The sequence below is a fragment of the Astatotilapia calliptera genome, chromosome 15 (genome assembly GCF_900246225.1).
Source record: "Astatotilapia calliptera chromosome 15, fAstCal1.2, whole genome shotgun sequence".
Taxonomy (NCBI): domain Eukaryota; kingdom Metazoa; phylum Chordata; class Actinopteri; order Cichliformes; family Cichlidae; genus Astatotilapia; species Astatotilapia calliptera.
Window position 1 is genome coordinate 2,019,751 of NC_039316.1, and position 15,383 is coordinate 2,035,133.

Consider the following 15,383-nt stretch of genomic DNA (forward strand, 5'->3'; position numbering starts at 1 on the left):
TCGTGCTTCTAAGAGTCAACTTAATTTTTTTGTCTATTTTAAACAGAGTAATGCCATTCTATTTGTAAAACTAACAAGGTGTAACTCAAATAAAATCAAGTGTAACGCACACAAATTAGGTCTGTATCGACACTTTCCACAACTTTGTCATTTATGTTGCATCGTTAGGCAATTATGGGTTCATTTTGTCAACGTTAAACACAAATAATACAACATTTATAGGCTGCCAGATGGACAGGAACTCAACAGAGAGTGTTCTCATCACCAGTGGCTACACCACCTACCATTATTCCATGTCAAAAGCGTTCTGGCAGATAGGTGGGTGGACGATTACTCTGAGAGGAACAAGCAATATTTGAGCTTTTCAAAAATCCACTTTAGTATTCTGACCCTCCCCTGACAGAGTTTTCGATCTTCTCTTCCAAATGTGCGCATCGTATCAGGCCAGATTAAACTGTCCATCCGTGGACTTCACTGATTGGGTGTAATTTGACCAACAAATTCTATATATTTTTTAAAGCACAGAAAAAAAGTTAAAATAATACTTAAAATATTTAGATGATCAGTTATGGGTTTTTCAGCCTAATCATTAACTTGTATTTTACCGGTTGACCTGAACTCTTATGACTAAGTTTATTGTGTGGGCTGACACCACCACAAGGAGGCAACCTCACCATGTGTCACTTTACGGGCCTAAGAGGAGTCAAAGGTTATGAAAAGATGCAATCAGTTACAGGTTTTCTTTTACTATAAATAGCTCACTGATAAATACTAATCACATTAAAAAAGAGATCTGAAATGGTTTGAGGTTATCTTGACAACAGTCCACACAGAGATACTTGTTTATCCACACCCTTGCAAATCCACACCCTTTACTAAACTTTGCCAGATAGCTTAAAAATCCTGTGAGGTGTGGAAAATTACTTGGCTTCAACACTCTTTCCCTGCTAGAGACAATCATCAGACAATCAGGACTCTGATGTCTTCACTAGTTAGAAAATAGAAGTTTCAGCTAAGTACTTTTGCAGCCACGTAACCTTTCTCATATCTTTAGTCTGGATTCAATGGTCTGCTCTGTGGGTTAATACAATGGCTCTTTTTTAAGTGTCATGATCAAGGTTAAGTAAAAGTAGGTGTGATAAAAAATTTTAGTTAACCCCAATGAAAATAATTTAAAATAATTTAAAAAAAAATGTGAAAATAAATATTATAGTGGTCAAATCTTTCACTACTTTTGTTGAGACTTGTCATGTTTACAATACTGTGACTCTGCTACGTTCACAGAGGGTTGTGTTTGCATTGCTACACTTTTTCTGAATTTCTGAAATTGTCTCACTTTCAAATTCCCTGCATATTTGAGTAAATAAAGATGCTACAGCTGACAATGAAACGAATAAAACCACCTGAAACATGAGTAAAAAAAAGGTAAATAAAAAATTTAAAAGTAATAACAAAATATAAAACTAGATCACTAAGAGTGGTTGAGTGGTTTGCACCATAACCTTGCATCTAGGAGCTCCTGGGCTGATGTGCCCTGCTTTTGGCCCCATGACAGCTGGGATACATTGAAAATAAAATTCTGGTCAAAATGCTTTAACTAATTTAATCACATGTAAATTATCCACATAATTTTATATAATGTAAAATGATAAATTAATCAAATCTGCTCAAAAGAGATTTACTTGATTGGTATACATTCAGCTTCTACAGCTCTTTAGTGTTTCGGGTTCTCTGTCCTGTGTTTGTCTTTTATGTTTGCGATTATTTTAGAGCACTTTGGTCAGCCCTGCTGTTTTTTAAAGCACTTTATAAATAAAGTGGTATGGTTAGGTAAGCATTTGAATAAATCAAACCTTTTATTGTATATATTTCAGTTTCATTTTATTCAAAATGATTGTTTCATGTTTACTGAAGGTGAAAAATCATTTTTTGGGAGTTGGCAGCGCAACCCTAAACTGGTTAAGTGGTTAAGAAAATAGATACATTGTTGTTTAACAATGTATTAAATGAACTTGTAAATTAAATGTGACCAAAAAAGGACACTAGAAGGACATATTTGCACAGAGTTGGAACTTTCTGATACATTGCACCCATTGATTCTTTGTGGGCAAGTGCGCTGATCAAACTCCTTTCTGTGTCTTAAGTAATTTTATGTATATTTTTAACCCTGGAAAACCCGTGGGGTCAAATATGACCCCATGGTTTCCCTAGTAAACCAATGGGGTCGGATCTGACCCCATGGGTTCTCCAGGGTTAAATGAACCTTTTGAAAAACCTGGAGGTCCCACTGCAGCACACCAAAGTACCTATAGGGGTAACACTGGGTTAAAAGGTGTTTCCCACTTAAACACATTATAGCAATATTTGTGTTTTACAGCATCCAACAGCTGAATGGTGATAAAAAGGCATCATGTTGTTGACCGAGGCTCATCTCAGTACAGTTTTGTCTCAGTATGTGGCAGTACCTGCACAGCCATCATTTCACCTCTACATGCTAGAGGGAGGAACAGGCTATAGGCCCACAAGTGTGAGTGACAGGTTGTCCTGCAATGGAGAGACCCAACACTTTCACTGGTCCCACCACTCTGGCAAATGCTGACCTTTCACTTCCTGACGCAGCAGTTGTATTTAACACAGCCACGTGCCCCTGGCGACCTCACACACATGCACACAAAAGTGTACACAGACACAGAGTGGCAGCTTTGTGTTGGTTAAAAAGTACTTGTAAAACCTGAACACAGAGAGGGAAAGCAGCCTGTGTGCAGGCATACAGTTAAAATACAGCCTACTAGTGTCTGGGGAAGAACAAAACATGGCATTGCTGTCCAAATGCAGAACCTATTTCACAACGTTTTTATTTACCAACGAGTGAAGAGACACTAAAAAAAGAGTCCCACGAGACATCAACTTTTTCTTTTATTTCAAAATATTCTCCCAACAGGATGAAACTCAGAGAAGCCCAGAGGGTCCAAAGCCAATAGAGCCGTCTAGAACAGAAGCACCACTCATTATTGCTATGTCACTCTGCTGCAGGACAAGGTGTTCAGGGGAGAGAGAAAAAGAAAGAAAGAAAGAAAGGAAAGGGGGAGGAAACAAAGTCAAGCACAGAGACTCACAAACACATTCACTCCAGTATACACATACAAAAGGAGCTATGTGAAACACAGTGGTGGTGACTAAAAAGTAAGATTTTTAAAAAGCTGCAGATGTTCTCCATGGTGACTGTGGAACTGGTTTCTTGTGGCTCTGCAACCAAACTGTTGATATGCTCACCTTAGCCGTAAGGGGGTTACATCATGGTGTGACCATCATCCGATTGCAGGCAAAGTGCCAGTAAGTGATGTATTATAGAGAAGCATAACTACGAATGAAGGTAGAGCCGGTTTATAGATTTAAAAAAAGTCTTGTTTACAGCTCCTCTTGGGCAAAACAAAGAACATCTGCAGCTGTCTGATAAAACCACTTCATTCTGCCTTTCTGCTTCTAAGAGGCATACAGTATAGCAATACAGAATGCTGGGGGGAGGAGGAGAATGGAGCAAAAACAGGAGGTGGGGGAAGGAGTGTGAAGATACGGGAGGTGGGGCTGCTGGTTGTCCATCTCTACTATCACAAGTCTAAAAAAAATTCAGCATGGTACAAAATCGTCAGTAAAAAAAGATGCTTTGCTGCCATGGAGTCAGAGGGGGCGAGTCGATGGACGCGCCCGTGCCTTTACGCCTTCTCCTCGGTCGCCTCTTCTGCTGCTTCAGTTACCTGGAGGTGAAAAACACACATGCAGGTGTAGCCATTATTTACCCCAGGAGACGTAAGAGGGCCAATGAGGTACACGGAGGGGAAAACCCAACCAGTAAGTTGTGGTAACCAACCCTTCAAACAGTGTAGATCCAAACTTATTTTGCATAAAGATCACTTAATGTTTTGGTTTATTGTCTGTAGAGTAAAAGGCTTTCCAAATGAGTTATCTGGATGGTTTTGCTAACAACTACAGGGAGTTATAGGGATGCTTGTCTGTGTAGAAATTCTAGGCTTATAAATATTTTAAAAGTTGAGCTAATGTGTTTTTTCACATCTTTATTAGATAGTTTTCACTGAAGCAGGTAGGACATGCACCAAAGCGGCTCGGGTCAAAAGCAAACCTATTTCGATGCCGCTTTGGCCTGGCAGCCACCCCAACCACTGAGCTAAATTAGCACCTGATTTATTTCACTTTTGTCGTATTGTTTCCTCGTTTTCTGCTGGGGATGCCAATAACTAGTTTCTATTTTAGTCTTCTTGCATTTTGTCATACTGTCTGTAAACATTGAGTGTAACAAAGGATAAACATCAGGTCACATCTTGGGTGTGAGACTGCGCTAAGTCTGTAAAATAAAAGCTATATAAATGTCATATTTTTAAACTCTTACCTAGAAGTCTTGTTTGATTCTTTACATTCAGTCTAGCGCATGTCTTTTTTAGGTCTTTACCAGTCTATCAGCATAGACATTTATGACAACCAATAAATGAAAATTTAAAAAGTAAAGAACAGACGGCAGGAACACGGTTTGCCCAGCTATTAGCACTCTGCAACTGCCAAGTTGGCAACAAATGTTTGGAACCCCACAAACACAACAAACGGCAGAGTTGAGCAGAGTGTAAATGAGTAAATAAATAACTACAGATAAGGGGTGGGTGATATTTCCTCAAAATTTCAAGAAAATCTATAATTATGATACTTCTGACGATAGAGAAAAAACAATACTGAACTACATTTTATTGATGCTTGCAGACAGCTGCGTTTCTACATTTTCCATCCTTTGTATCCAATGAGAAGTTGGCACTGATGGCACACTTCCTAGTTTGAAGTATTTAAACAAGGTGCCTAAGTAGTTTCCTCACCGGACATTTTAAGTATAAAATAATTGCGTAACGCTTTACTTTAACAATAACTAAAAATAAATTACATAATAAAAATGTAAAATATTTTCTCTATTGCCTAGCTCCATCCAAAGTTGTCAAGATTCACCTGAACACACCAACAAGATATTTCTATGGGCATTCAGACTTTAAAGGGGTTTAAACACATCCACTTTGCAGCTTTGAACTTTTCATGACATCTCCCAACAAAGGTGCATATGAGTACACAAACTCACAAACTGCTCTATCCAGGCAGAACATCACCTTAAACCACATGGAGTATTTCTGGTAGGGTAGATGCATCTGAAGCTGACTGTTTCCTGCTGTGGTTTACATGTCAGAAAGAAGAACTGTCAGAAATATCCCAGCCTGATTCTTCCCATTGTTCATGTGTAAAAATGGCTTATGCTAAGCTAAGCCTGGCTTCATTTGTACTGTACAGACACACAGAGAAAGTGCGATATTTTTTTTTTTCATAAGGTAAAAGCAACCTATTTATCCAAATGTCAGGCTCTTTCTTTAATGGCTCAATTCATTTCCCCAACAAAACACCACATTTACTCACTTACTGCCAGCAGTGGCTGATTTCTATTTATGGACCTCTCAAACCTCCAGTAAATAAAAGCAGAACTATCAGTACTGCGATTCGACCGAAGTCAACCTTCAATAAGAAATTTACAAAGTCAGGCAGGTCGGTGTTCATGAGTTTCAAGGTAACATATGACCTCATTTGCCAATGAGGAGCTTCAAGCTGTTAGCTCAACTCATCACTCGTTTTTTTCAAGCTAAAATTTTGCAGCGGCACAATTATTTTATCTTACTTACTTTTTACATTCTCTCCTGACTTAGCAATAATTTTGTTGCGATCTCCTCTGAGAGCTAAGTTCAGCACAGCCAGGTTTTCTTTGTGTTAGTTGGTTTGACCAAACCTAACACCCTCAGAGGCAACAGGTACCACAATAGTGGTTAAGAACTTTTGTTGTTAACCCAGGCACATCAGACAAGTCAGTTGACTGAGCACCAATTATAAAACAGTGCAATGCAACACTGTACCAAACAAGACGACAGTGGTGCTGAGAAAAAGGATAATTTTGGGAATCTGTGATCATCACAAGCGCACAGAGCAGAAACATAATCATACCTGGCACTCTCGCTGTGCTGTTGTTGGTTAGAAACGTAACAACTGCGCATCACAGCTCTGATGTTTTTAAATGAATACTTTTAAACAAAGGTCAGGGTACAGTCTGTTCAGTCTGTGCCATAACCTAATGAAGAAGATATGAAAATCACTTTATATCAAAATCAAATTTACTGTATTCATCTAAAACTGTCAATAAACAACCTGCAAATGTACTGATTTGTTATAGTTTTGTATTTTGTATATTACTTTTTATTTTTATTTCATTATGATTTGTAATTTAGCTGAAGTTTCCAGAGTGCATTCTTTTTTTTTTTGTTTCAGTTGAGTTTTTAATGCTTTGTTTTAGTTTAATTTTTGTTAATTAAGTTGGAGTGTCTTAAATTTCTATTATTATTATTTTATGTTTTGACTCACAGTCTTGTGGACTTCCAGTAAACATGTTCATCAAAGCCTCATCAGGTGAGTTGTAATAATATTTTTGCTAAAGAAACAAATACTACATTTAAGAATATTTTCTCTATATTTTTTTGTTAGTTTTCCAACTTTACAAAATTTAGTTTTCATTAGTTTTAATTTTTGAATTTTTTTGGTCAACTAAAATGTTTTTTAACGTCTACATTAGTTTTAATTAGTTATAATCATTTTGGAAATGCAGTTGATCGGTTTTCTCACCTGGGTTCTAGTTGCAGCACAAAGAAGAATTAGCAGCAGGTTAGAGCCAAGCATAAAAACATTCATACATTTTATGCATCACCAGCTGAATGCATGCAAACTCCAGTGACACCGTGACGCCCAGTTTGGGCTGCTGAAGCTGAGCTTCATGGTGGTGTTAGTAAGATATTGCTCAACAGGTTGCATACAAAATATATTCGTCAAGCAGATATTTGTACTTAGAAGTGTACCGAAAATCTGAACGTAAAGCTTATGAGTTTAGAAAAAGCAAACACGGTAATGTTGCCGAGTAAAAAGAAAGTCACTAGTGACACAGAAAACTCTGCCTAAAAGCTAAACATAGCTCGGTAACCCGTTAATCTCACCTCCCACTACACCCCTCTGGTCAATAGTGGAGTCAGCTGTTCATGAACCAGAGCACATTTCACATTGCAGCTCTGTGAGCAGCAGCTAACCTTCCTGCTAATGGAAAAAGTTGAGTCAGACCCACTTCACTGCACACAGAGAGCAAGTGGGACATCCTTACTTCTTCATTGTGTTTCCCAAACACTCTAATAAACACAGCACTGCAAAGCACAGCGAGTAAATGTTTTCCCTGTTAACGCAGACGTGACTATTAGCAGCACGTTAGTGTCCAAGCACACATACCAAAGACCAGTTAGAGACACTCAACCATACCCTTAACTCTGACTGTCTCACTCTGTCCTCTCACTGACATCATGGAGGGAGCCGTGCTTCTGATGGAAGACACACTGACAGACGGACGAGACACATAGATCTGTGTGTGTGTGTTTATGTGTGAGGGTATATCCATGTGAGCAAAAACAGACGTGTGGCGTATTTGTTGTAATTAATGTTCGTTTGTACACAAATTGACAGGATAAGGAAATAAAGATTATTATTTTTAGAACTGAATATAATTTTCCTACATTTTATTTAAAAATTACATCATGTTTTTATTTTCCCCTCCTCATACCTCATTGGCCTTGGTGTCTCCATTCTGGGCAGGACCGTCTTCCTTCTTCCCCTTAGCGCCACCTTTCTTTGCCTTTGCCCCCTTATCATCTACCACCTTCTGCACAGAACAAGTGAGATTAACATAATGTGCATATAATGATAATTATAGTAACATTTTCTAAATCAGCATTGCAAAAGCTTCACAAGGGCAGCAAAGAGTCAATACACAGTGGTTACAGTTAAAAAAATCAAACTTGACTAAAACCAGGAAAGGACTTCTCTATTTTATATTGTATCTTAAAGGAAATAAGTGGTTCAGAAAATGACCTTTCCAGAGCTTTGGGGTGTTAATGCTCTATCCCCTTCCGGCTACAGCCAGGCCCCTGGAGGACACAAAGGATCTGCCCAAGGATCTCAAGGCAAGTACTAAGATGTCAGCTCAGAGCAAGGCCGTGAAGTAACCAATATAATCTTCCAGAATATACTGGGAGTTAATATAAATAAGGCTAAAGCTAGAGTGATGTGATTCTGTAAAAACTCAGTAACAGTACAGTAATGTACACAAGTCTTGAGCTACCCCCCATTTCTTTGTTTTCAAGTAAAAATAGCCTGAGTTATTGCATACATACTCATCACAGTTAAGCCTGCTTTCAGTTTGTGTTTTGTTTTTCCAATCCAGCAGCTTTGGACAGTCATATAAACTAATACTAAAAGGCAGCCAATTTCCTCAGATTTTTGCAAATTATTACAAATAATTTAGTGTGTGTTTGTGTGTGTGTAATCTGTTTCACCTTGACGACAGTTTTCTTGGGCTTGGCCTCAGGCTTGGGTGGAGCAGGTCTCTGAAAATTACAATAAATAAATAAATCCTGTCAGAACTAATTCATGGTTCAGAGTTTATGAAGACATGTTGCTCTTATCTATATTATCTAGAGTTATCTTTTCTCTTTACTCTTTGAAAGCAGTTTCAGCTACTTTGCTGTGCAGAGTTATTCACTGAGATTAACCCAAAGCCTGCTGACTGAAATGTCTGCACTTGATCTTCCTGTAGCCCAAATATTGATAATGATTAAGTACTTGCACCATATTTCATAACCCATGGGCTTTCATCATATTCCCATGGGTTTTAAATATCAGATGTGGGCTGACCTAAGACCACTGTGCAATGATTTTATCAGATGGGAGCAAAGATTCTGGCCATTTTTTTAGGCTGCTGCGTGTGGACCATGTTACCCTGAAGCCACAAGCTACAGTAACGCTGCTGTGATGAAATGAAATCATGTGATTTATTCTCACAATATCTCTGTTTTGCTCAAGAAATGTCTGACACAGCACATGTGATCTAAAATAAAAAGGCTTGAATTAAGACAAACTGTGCTGAAGAGGGTCAATCCTGCTAGTAACAAATTGCCTAAAGATACAATTTAAAAAGTAAACCTACAGCTAAGAAATTGCTTGCTAGGGTGACTTAGAGTTGAAAATAAAAGGATAAGAGGCACTTTAACTGTAGCTAAACCTCAGTCTACTTGGCGTTAGCTTGAATGAGGCACGCACAGCTTGTAGTGTAGACAAACCAACCTTGTGGCTACACAGACATGGTATCGCATGCCCTTTAAAAAAAAAAAAAAAAAAAAAAGAACTTACACCATACATTTTTTTGGTGCAAGTAGTTAATTTGTACCTTTGGACAAGCCTAGGTAGCATAAAGACTGGCTACCAGTCTTTATGCTAAGCTAAGCCAAGCTAACTGCTAGCATATCTAGCATACAGAAATGAGAGATGAAAGTGATAAAGATTTCCCATGAAACCCTTAGCAAGAATTACATAGGCTCAAAATGTCAAACTAATGTTTAAATCAAGGGTGTCAAACTTACAGAGAAGAACCAGCCCCTCAAAAGCTATTAAATGACTGCGTAAAGTGTGAAAGAGGCAGAGAATGCATTAATAACTCAGGTTTTTTTCTCTTTTTTCTTGGTGCTGAGAAACTTTTCAAAGCCAAAAAGTATGTCTAGATGTTGACAGGTTGCTTGAATCAGAAAGAATTAAATTGTGGCCTTTAACGATCAACTGCTATCTACAAATTGTGTTGCACATGTAATTAGAGGAGACTGACTACATATGCCAAAAAGAGATTTTGTTCAAATGAAAGAATTAAAGAGAATTCAGGCTGTTCTTCGCCAGTTTGATACCCATGATTTCAATAGCACATGCAAATAGACGGGGTAAAAAGACCCAGCACCGGTGGATTTAACATGCAAAGTACGCACACACAAACACAATGACTGCACAGCAGGGCTGCTAGACCACATAAAAATAACACTATATTTCAGATAACATTGTTTTAAAATGCCATTCACAATCAATAGCTTAATACAAATTAGGCATAACGTCATCAAGGAAAATACTTATTTTCATCCACATGATTACAGAATTTATAACACCACTGGTGGCAGTCATGCAGCCCTGAACATCAACATGTTGTGCAACATACAACACTGAGAATGGGCAAAGACAACAGAGAGTAGACATGCATACCAAGCCAGGAGCCAGTCCTCTGGGAGCACATTTATGGAGCTCTTTTAATTGGCGATTGCCTTGATGAAATCCATAAAGGTCGAGAGGACTTTACTCAGAGCCTTGGTAATGTGACATGTTTTAGCCCGGCGGGATGAGGGGTTGACACTGAGAGGAAAGAGTGGACAGTGACAGAGGTGAAGACAGAGAGAGGGGAGAGTGAAACTTACCGCTGACAATCTCTCTGACCTTCTGGTGGGCTACCGGAGCAACAAATTATCAACAAGAGAGAGATAGCGAGGGAGAGACAGTGACAGAGAGAGAGAGAAAGAGATATCAGTTGTACCTTTGCCAACTGCTCTCGAGACGATCTACTTGGTGACTGTTACACGTGTCCTAATCATTAACTCCTCATGTGAGTATTCTTTCACTCATACACACTCCACACAGCACGCGGAAACACTGCCACGCACACACACACAGCACACACACTCACAAAGCGTCTACCTGTTTTGTGACTTTGGGGGCCTCCTTGCCCTCAGGAGCCTCTGGGGACTACAGGAAATAAAATGAACATATAAAAAAAGTTCAAATTTAATTTTTCTCAAGCACAAGTGAATTATCTCTGTGAACCAAAACAGATTCCAGGATGTCTTAATGGAAATATCACTTACTACTCATGGTATAACACATCTGTAACAATAGCTGAAACAATTAGCATGTTTTTGATTACTTACAAAAAAATAATCCTCAGATATTATTTACATCATAATATTTGAGGATTTTATGATGGAGGAAGGTTTTTCTCATTCTGGCCGAATCACAAAAAGAATGTAATCACAATTAAATTTAATCCTTCTTAAGAAAAGGATTAAAATAATTTCCCCCAGAAATCAATGGTCTTTAAAAAAAAAATAAAACCACTGTTTAATGTTTCACATAATCAAAGCACAATTTCCATCACACGTGACCAAAATTCTCCACAGATGCAAATCACATTATGTGATGATGATATATGATGATGCCACAATCTCTCTGGTTAATTCCATTTTTTTAATGGAGGCATCTTGCTTACGTGCAAAAAAAAAAAGAAAAAAAAAAGAATAATGGACCATAAACATCGATTCACTCGGGGGAGGGCGCTTATTAACTAACAACACGGGCGTCATTTGTTGCTCCTAATGGACACCGTATTTCCCGGCTCCAGGTAGGCAGGGACGGCGCACGAGAGAAGTGCGCCCACTCCCACCATGAAAAAAAAACCCGAAAAAAAAATATTGGTTTAGCTCGCAGGTTGACATTCACATTATTTGCATCATTTGCATGTGGCCGACCTCCGCCCCTAGAGGCCCCCCATTCTCTGTCCTCAAAGGCGAATCTGCGAGGACAATAGCCGTTTTTTTAGGTGACAGAAAAGCCAATTTCCATGTATGCGCTGATACAATGCACAGGAGCTTGTCGTGCAGTCCTGTTCAGATAAGAGCCACGGCCTCTTTTCACACAGCGGCGATTGTCCCTGATCCTTCCCCCCCTTTATTCCTTTCTCTTCATGGGGCTAAGGGCTCGTTCATTCTGCGTGGCGCCTGCCATATTCATCACCACCCGGAGAACCAAAATTAGACAGGGAGGTGGAGGGCTTTTATTTTATTTGTTTATTAAATATTACATATATCACGCATTATTAGGAATCTACAAGTCTTCTATATGAGTGAAATGCGCCCAGAAGAATGATCACAGCGCACGTCTCCAACAGGATTTACGCGTCCATCCATCCAGCGGCTCTAACATTCACCGGTGCGCACTGTGGACAGGGAAGTGGCAGGGGGGGGAAAACGACCACAAGAACGGCCATTGGGATGAACACGGGGATTTATAATGAAAAAAGCCCCAAAATGTCGCATATAAAATATCCGTTATTAATAAGTGGGTGTTTAACGCCTACGCGTGAAAGGCTGCAGTCGAAAAGACGTTTCCTCAAACTTTGGCATCACCTCACCTGCCTCGACGTCGCCACAAAATATTATTCCCATTTTTCCTCGATTGCATGAGCTCGAAAAAACTACAGTGAAGTGTGCTGCACGCAGGGACGACACTCACCTTTCTCTTCGGCATTTTATGCGTCAATAATTCTCCACCGAGCAAAATAAAGGTCAAAGCCAAAGGGCCAAGATAGGTGAATTTGAACTACCTCGAAATACGGGATCAATATCTAAGCACCTTCGATAATATGTTGATTATATGCACTCCCCCAAAACTTACACCGTCCGCAGCCATTGGGCAGAGAAGTCAAAATCCACTCCTGTGCTGACTCCCGATTGGATCGTCTCGTCTCTATGTAAATAAGAGGGTCGCGGGCATTGGCCGAAATTTACCAGAGTCTCCCAACGATTGGCTACGCGCTCTTTGTGCGCAGATCCCTCCCGGTGAATCTGGGTAATGTAGGATGGGATCGAGAGAATGTTGTAAATAAAATACAAAGGACCAGAAAAAATGGGCACAATGGCACAATGTCAGCCACAGGCGAGATCCAGAAAAGCTGGAAGGTACTGTGTCTTGTAGGGGTTTCCCTGCTACAGAGAACTAGAGAAATCATACACAACGTTTCTGCAAAAAGGTTGTCACATTCCCTTCAGGAACGCGATGGTCTGTAAAACGATGCAATGGGGGGGGGGGGGGGGGGGGGTGTACTGTGTTAGATTTCAGCGTGTCAGACAGGGTTACGAATATTGTGCACAAGTGCTTTTTTTGCATTTGTATTTGCATCCTAGAAATAAAGTCAGAATTAAATCAAGTTGTAGATCACGAAACCAAATCTGTCATTCATGTGCACAGTACAATTTTTAACATAACACACCTTTGAATTTAATTACCTCTTGGGAAGTTTTAGGACCCCTGTAGTCAGGCAAGGATTCACTTGTAATCCCAGCTTTCCATCTGGTCAGCCTTGGTTGCCCCAAGTGAACTCAGATGACCCAAAACTGCCCTCCTGATAAGCCAAATTGCGCACTCATCATGACCCGAAGGACAAAATGAACCCAAGGTAGATATCTGTGCTTAGGTATAACAGTGTTACTGACAGTGGAGGCACCATCAAGAATACAACTGTGTTCAGAATTTCAATTTCATTTATATATTTATACATTTCTATAGCACCAAATCACAATGACAGTTTCCTTAAAATGCTTTATATTGTAAGATAAAGACTCTACAATAATACAGATAAATCCCCATAATAAGACGACCAAGCGCCTTGGTGACAGTGGGAAGGAAAAACCCCTTTTTAACAGGAAGAATCTCCTTTGCTTGATGGATGAATGGCCTTTATAAAAACTACACATTTTGTGCAACTACATGCAGATGATTTGAACAGAGAGAAAAACATTTTAAAAATTCTGTAGAAATTATTTATTAATTGTCATTAGACTTTTTTACTAGCGGTGGCTTATAATATATTTATTTATTCTAGGAGCCATGACACTTTGTTCTTTTGCCTGCTTTCTTCTTATGGACAAAATAAACCAGAATGACAAACACCTATCGCCTGGAATGAACGTCTTTTTGATTGCATGCATCACATCCTCTTAGTACATCAGCAAGTACTGGAAAAAAATGCCATTCACATTTTCTAAGAGGCCAAGGTGCTACCTTCAAGCAGCTCAAATAAAGAAGAAAAAACATTTCGTTCAGCCATCCAGTCAAAGAAGTCAACCAAATACTCAGGATAGAAGGTGTCAATTCATTTCTTTTCGCTAACTTTCTGTTTCTACTCCAAATCTGAGCTAAATCTCGTGATGTTCTAAATTACACCGCTACAAGGAGTTTAATTTTCTATTAAAGCTTTAAAACAGGTGTTTAACTGTTTAGTGCTCCCATGAGTAGGTATAGTCAATTTTGAACTTAACTTGAACTAACAATAAACATCCAGAACTTACAAAGCAACTGTTTTCAGCATATTCTACAATATACAAATGCACATATTGCACTGTTTTGACACACAATAGCCATAAAAAAAACTGCACAGAAATCAACAAAAGGCACATTCTTGTTCAACATAACAACAGACAGAGAAACGCACAGAGAAACCAGTTTTACAATAGGCAGCGCTTTCCTGCCCTAAACAAGCCAACAAACAAAACCCCTGATTTCCACACAGGTATGAACGCACAACCGCTGTAGAAGCCAACTAACCCAGAACCAGCTTGATGGGAGCTGCAGTGTTCCCACATAGATTGACACAGTCAGCTCAATGGAAGAAAAGAAAATCACAATGGGGCGCATCTACAAGCTTATATATACAGACAGAGAGTTTTAAAAAAAATCAAGGAAAAACCTGAACCCACAAGGCCACGGGGTGAAAGATGACACAAGTGTGAAAACTGTCTGAATCATCCCGTACAAGCACAGGCTTGTACGGGCACCATTTGAACTGTTTCCAATAATCTGCCACTGATGTGAACACAAAAGATGCAAAGCAAATACATTGCCTAAAAGGTTAAATTAATAGAATGGAACCATATCTGTGTAAGTTAACGTAAAGAGAGAGAGTTGTGTTCACAGCAGGCCAGTGAGATTTTGCAAATTTTGTGTTTGGTTGACTTCAGCCAATACAAAATAGTTTAGGTTTTAAAGTTTACCGTGTTTAATGAGTTTCACTTCTGCTTAAATATCCAGTCAGTGGGGCAAACATGGTTACTTTGTTTCTCTTTTTTATTCATTGAATCACTGATTTCTTATCGCCTTACTTCCTGGTGAATTCTTTCACCTCTGCTGGTCAAAATGAATCTATGTTCCACACCGAACTTTTGAAAATGCCCTATATACACTAAATCATGCATATCATGGATGTTTTCTCCAGGTACTCCAGCTTCCTCGCAAAGACAGCCTAGAGACCTGTCCATGTTGTATCCTCCCTTTGACACTATGACAGCTGTGATAGGCTCCAGACCCCTGTGCCCCTGAATTGGGTAAATGGAACAAAATGGATAGATAGGCTGTATTAAAAGGAAAGATTAGGCCTTTAGAGCATGCTAACATCTCTATAAGGCTGTTCAAAGAGATGAACAACTTATTAATGAATCAGGCTAAGTGCCTATAGTCTGATAAAATAATGCTCACATGTTTAACAAATATAATGTTTATTCATAGTCTGTATCTAAAAGATGGAAATTGAAAACATGGCGTCACCCGTTGGTCTGAAAGTCTTG

The 15,383-nt window shown here is 39.1% G+C and overlaps 1 protein-coding gene across 7 annotated transcripts; it reads right to left on the bottom strand.

Annotated features, from left to right (window-relative positions):
- Positions 1-2,898: 2,898 nt before the first annotated feature.
- Positions 2,899-12,498, bottom strand: hmgn3 (high mobility group nucleosomal binding domain 3). 7 transcript variants are annotated; one of them, XM_026193969.1, is made up of 7 exons: positions 12,439-12,494; positions 10,687-10,734; positions 10,410-10,439; positions 8,457-8,507; positions 7,685-7,783; positions 7,387-7,486; positions 2,899-3,755 (listed from the first exon to the last, which is right to left on the bottom strand). In XM_026193969.1, exons 1-7 carry the CDS (start codon positions 12,451-12,453, stop codon positions 3,748-3,750), a joined length of 351 nt encoding a protein of 116 aa, XP_026049754.1. In that variant the 5' UTR covers positions 12,454-12,494; the 3' UTR covers positions 2,899-3,747. The 7 variants fall into 7 exon arrangements, with proteins under 7 accessions (XP_026049754.1, XP_026049755.1, XP_026049759.1 ...); XM_026193970.1 differs by lacking the exon at positions 12,439-12,494 and adding an exon at positions 12,277-12,432 and having other exon boundaries at positions 7,685-7,780; XM_026193974.1 differs by lacking the exons at positions 7,387-7,486; positions 12,439-12,494 and adding exons at positions 6,709-6,715; positions 12,277-12,432.
- Positions 12,499-15,383: the final 2,885 nt, after the last annotated feature.

What these genes read in the sequence shown, in the direction of transcription:
- hmgn3 (XM_026193969.1), bottom strand. An exon ending in CCCCCAAAGTCACAAAACAG is followed by an intron (nt 10,440 to 10,686) that starts GTAGACGCTTTG and finishes TTGCTCCGGTAG; the next exon opens with CCCACCAGAAGGTCAGAGAG. An exon ending in GGTCAGAGAGATTGTCAGCG is followed by an intron (nt 8,508 to 10,409) that starts GTAAGTTTCACT and finishes TGTAATTTTCAG; the next exon opens with AGACCTGCTCCACCCAAGCC.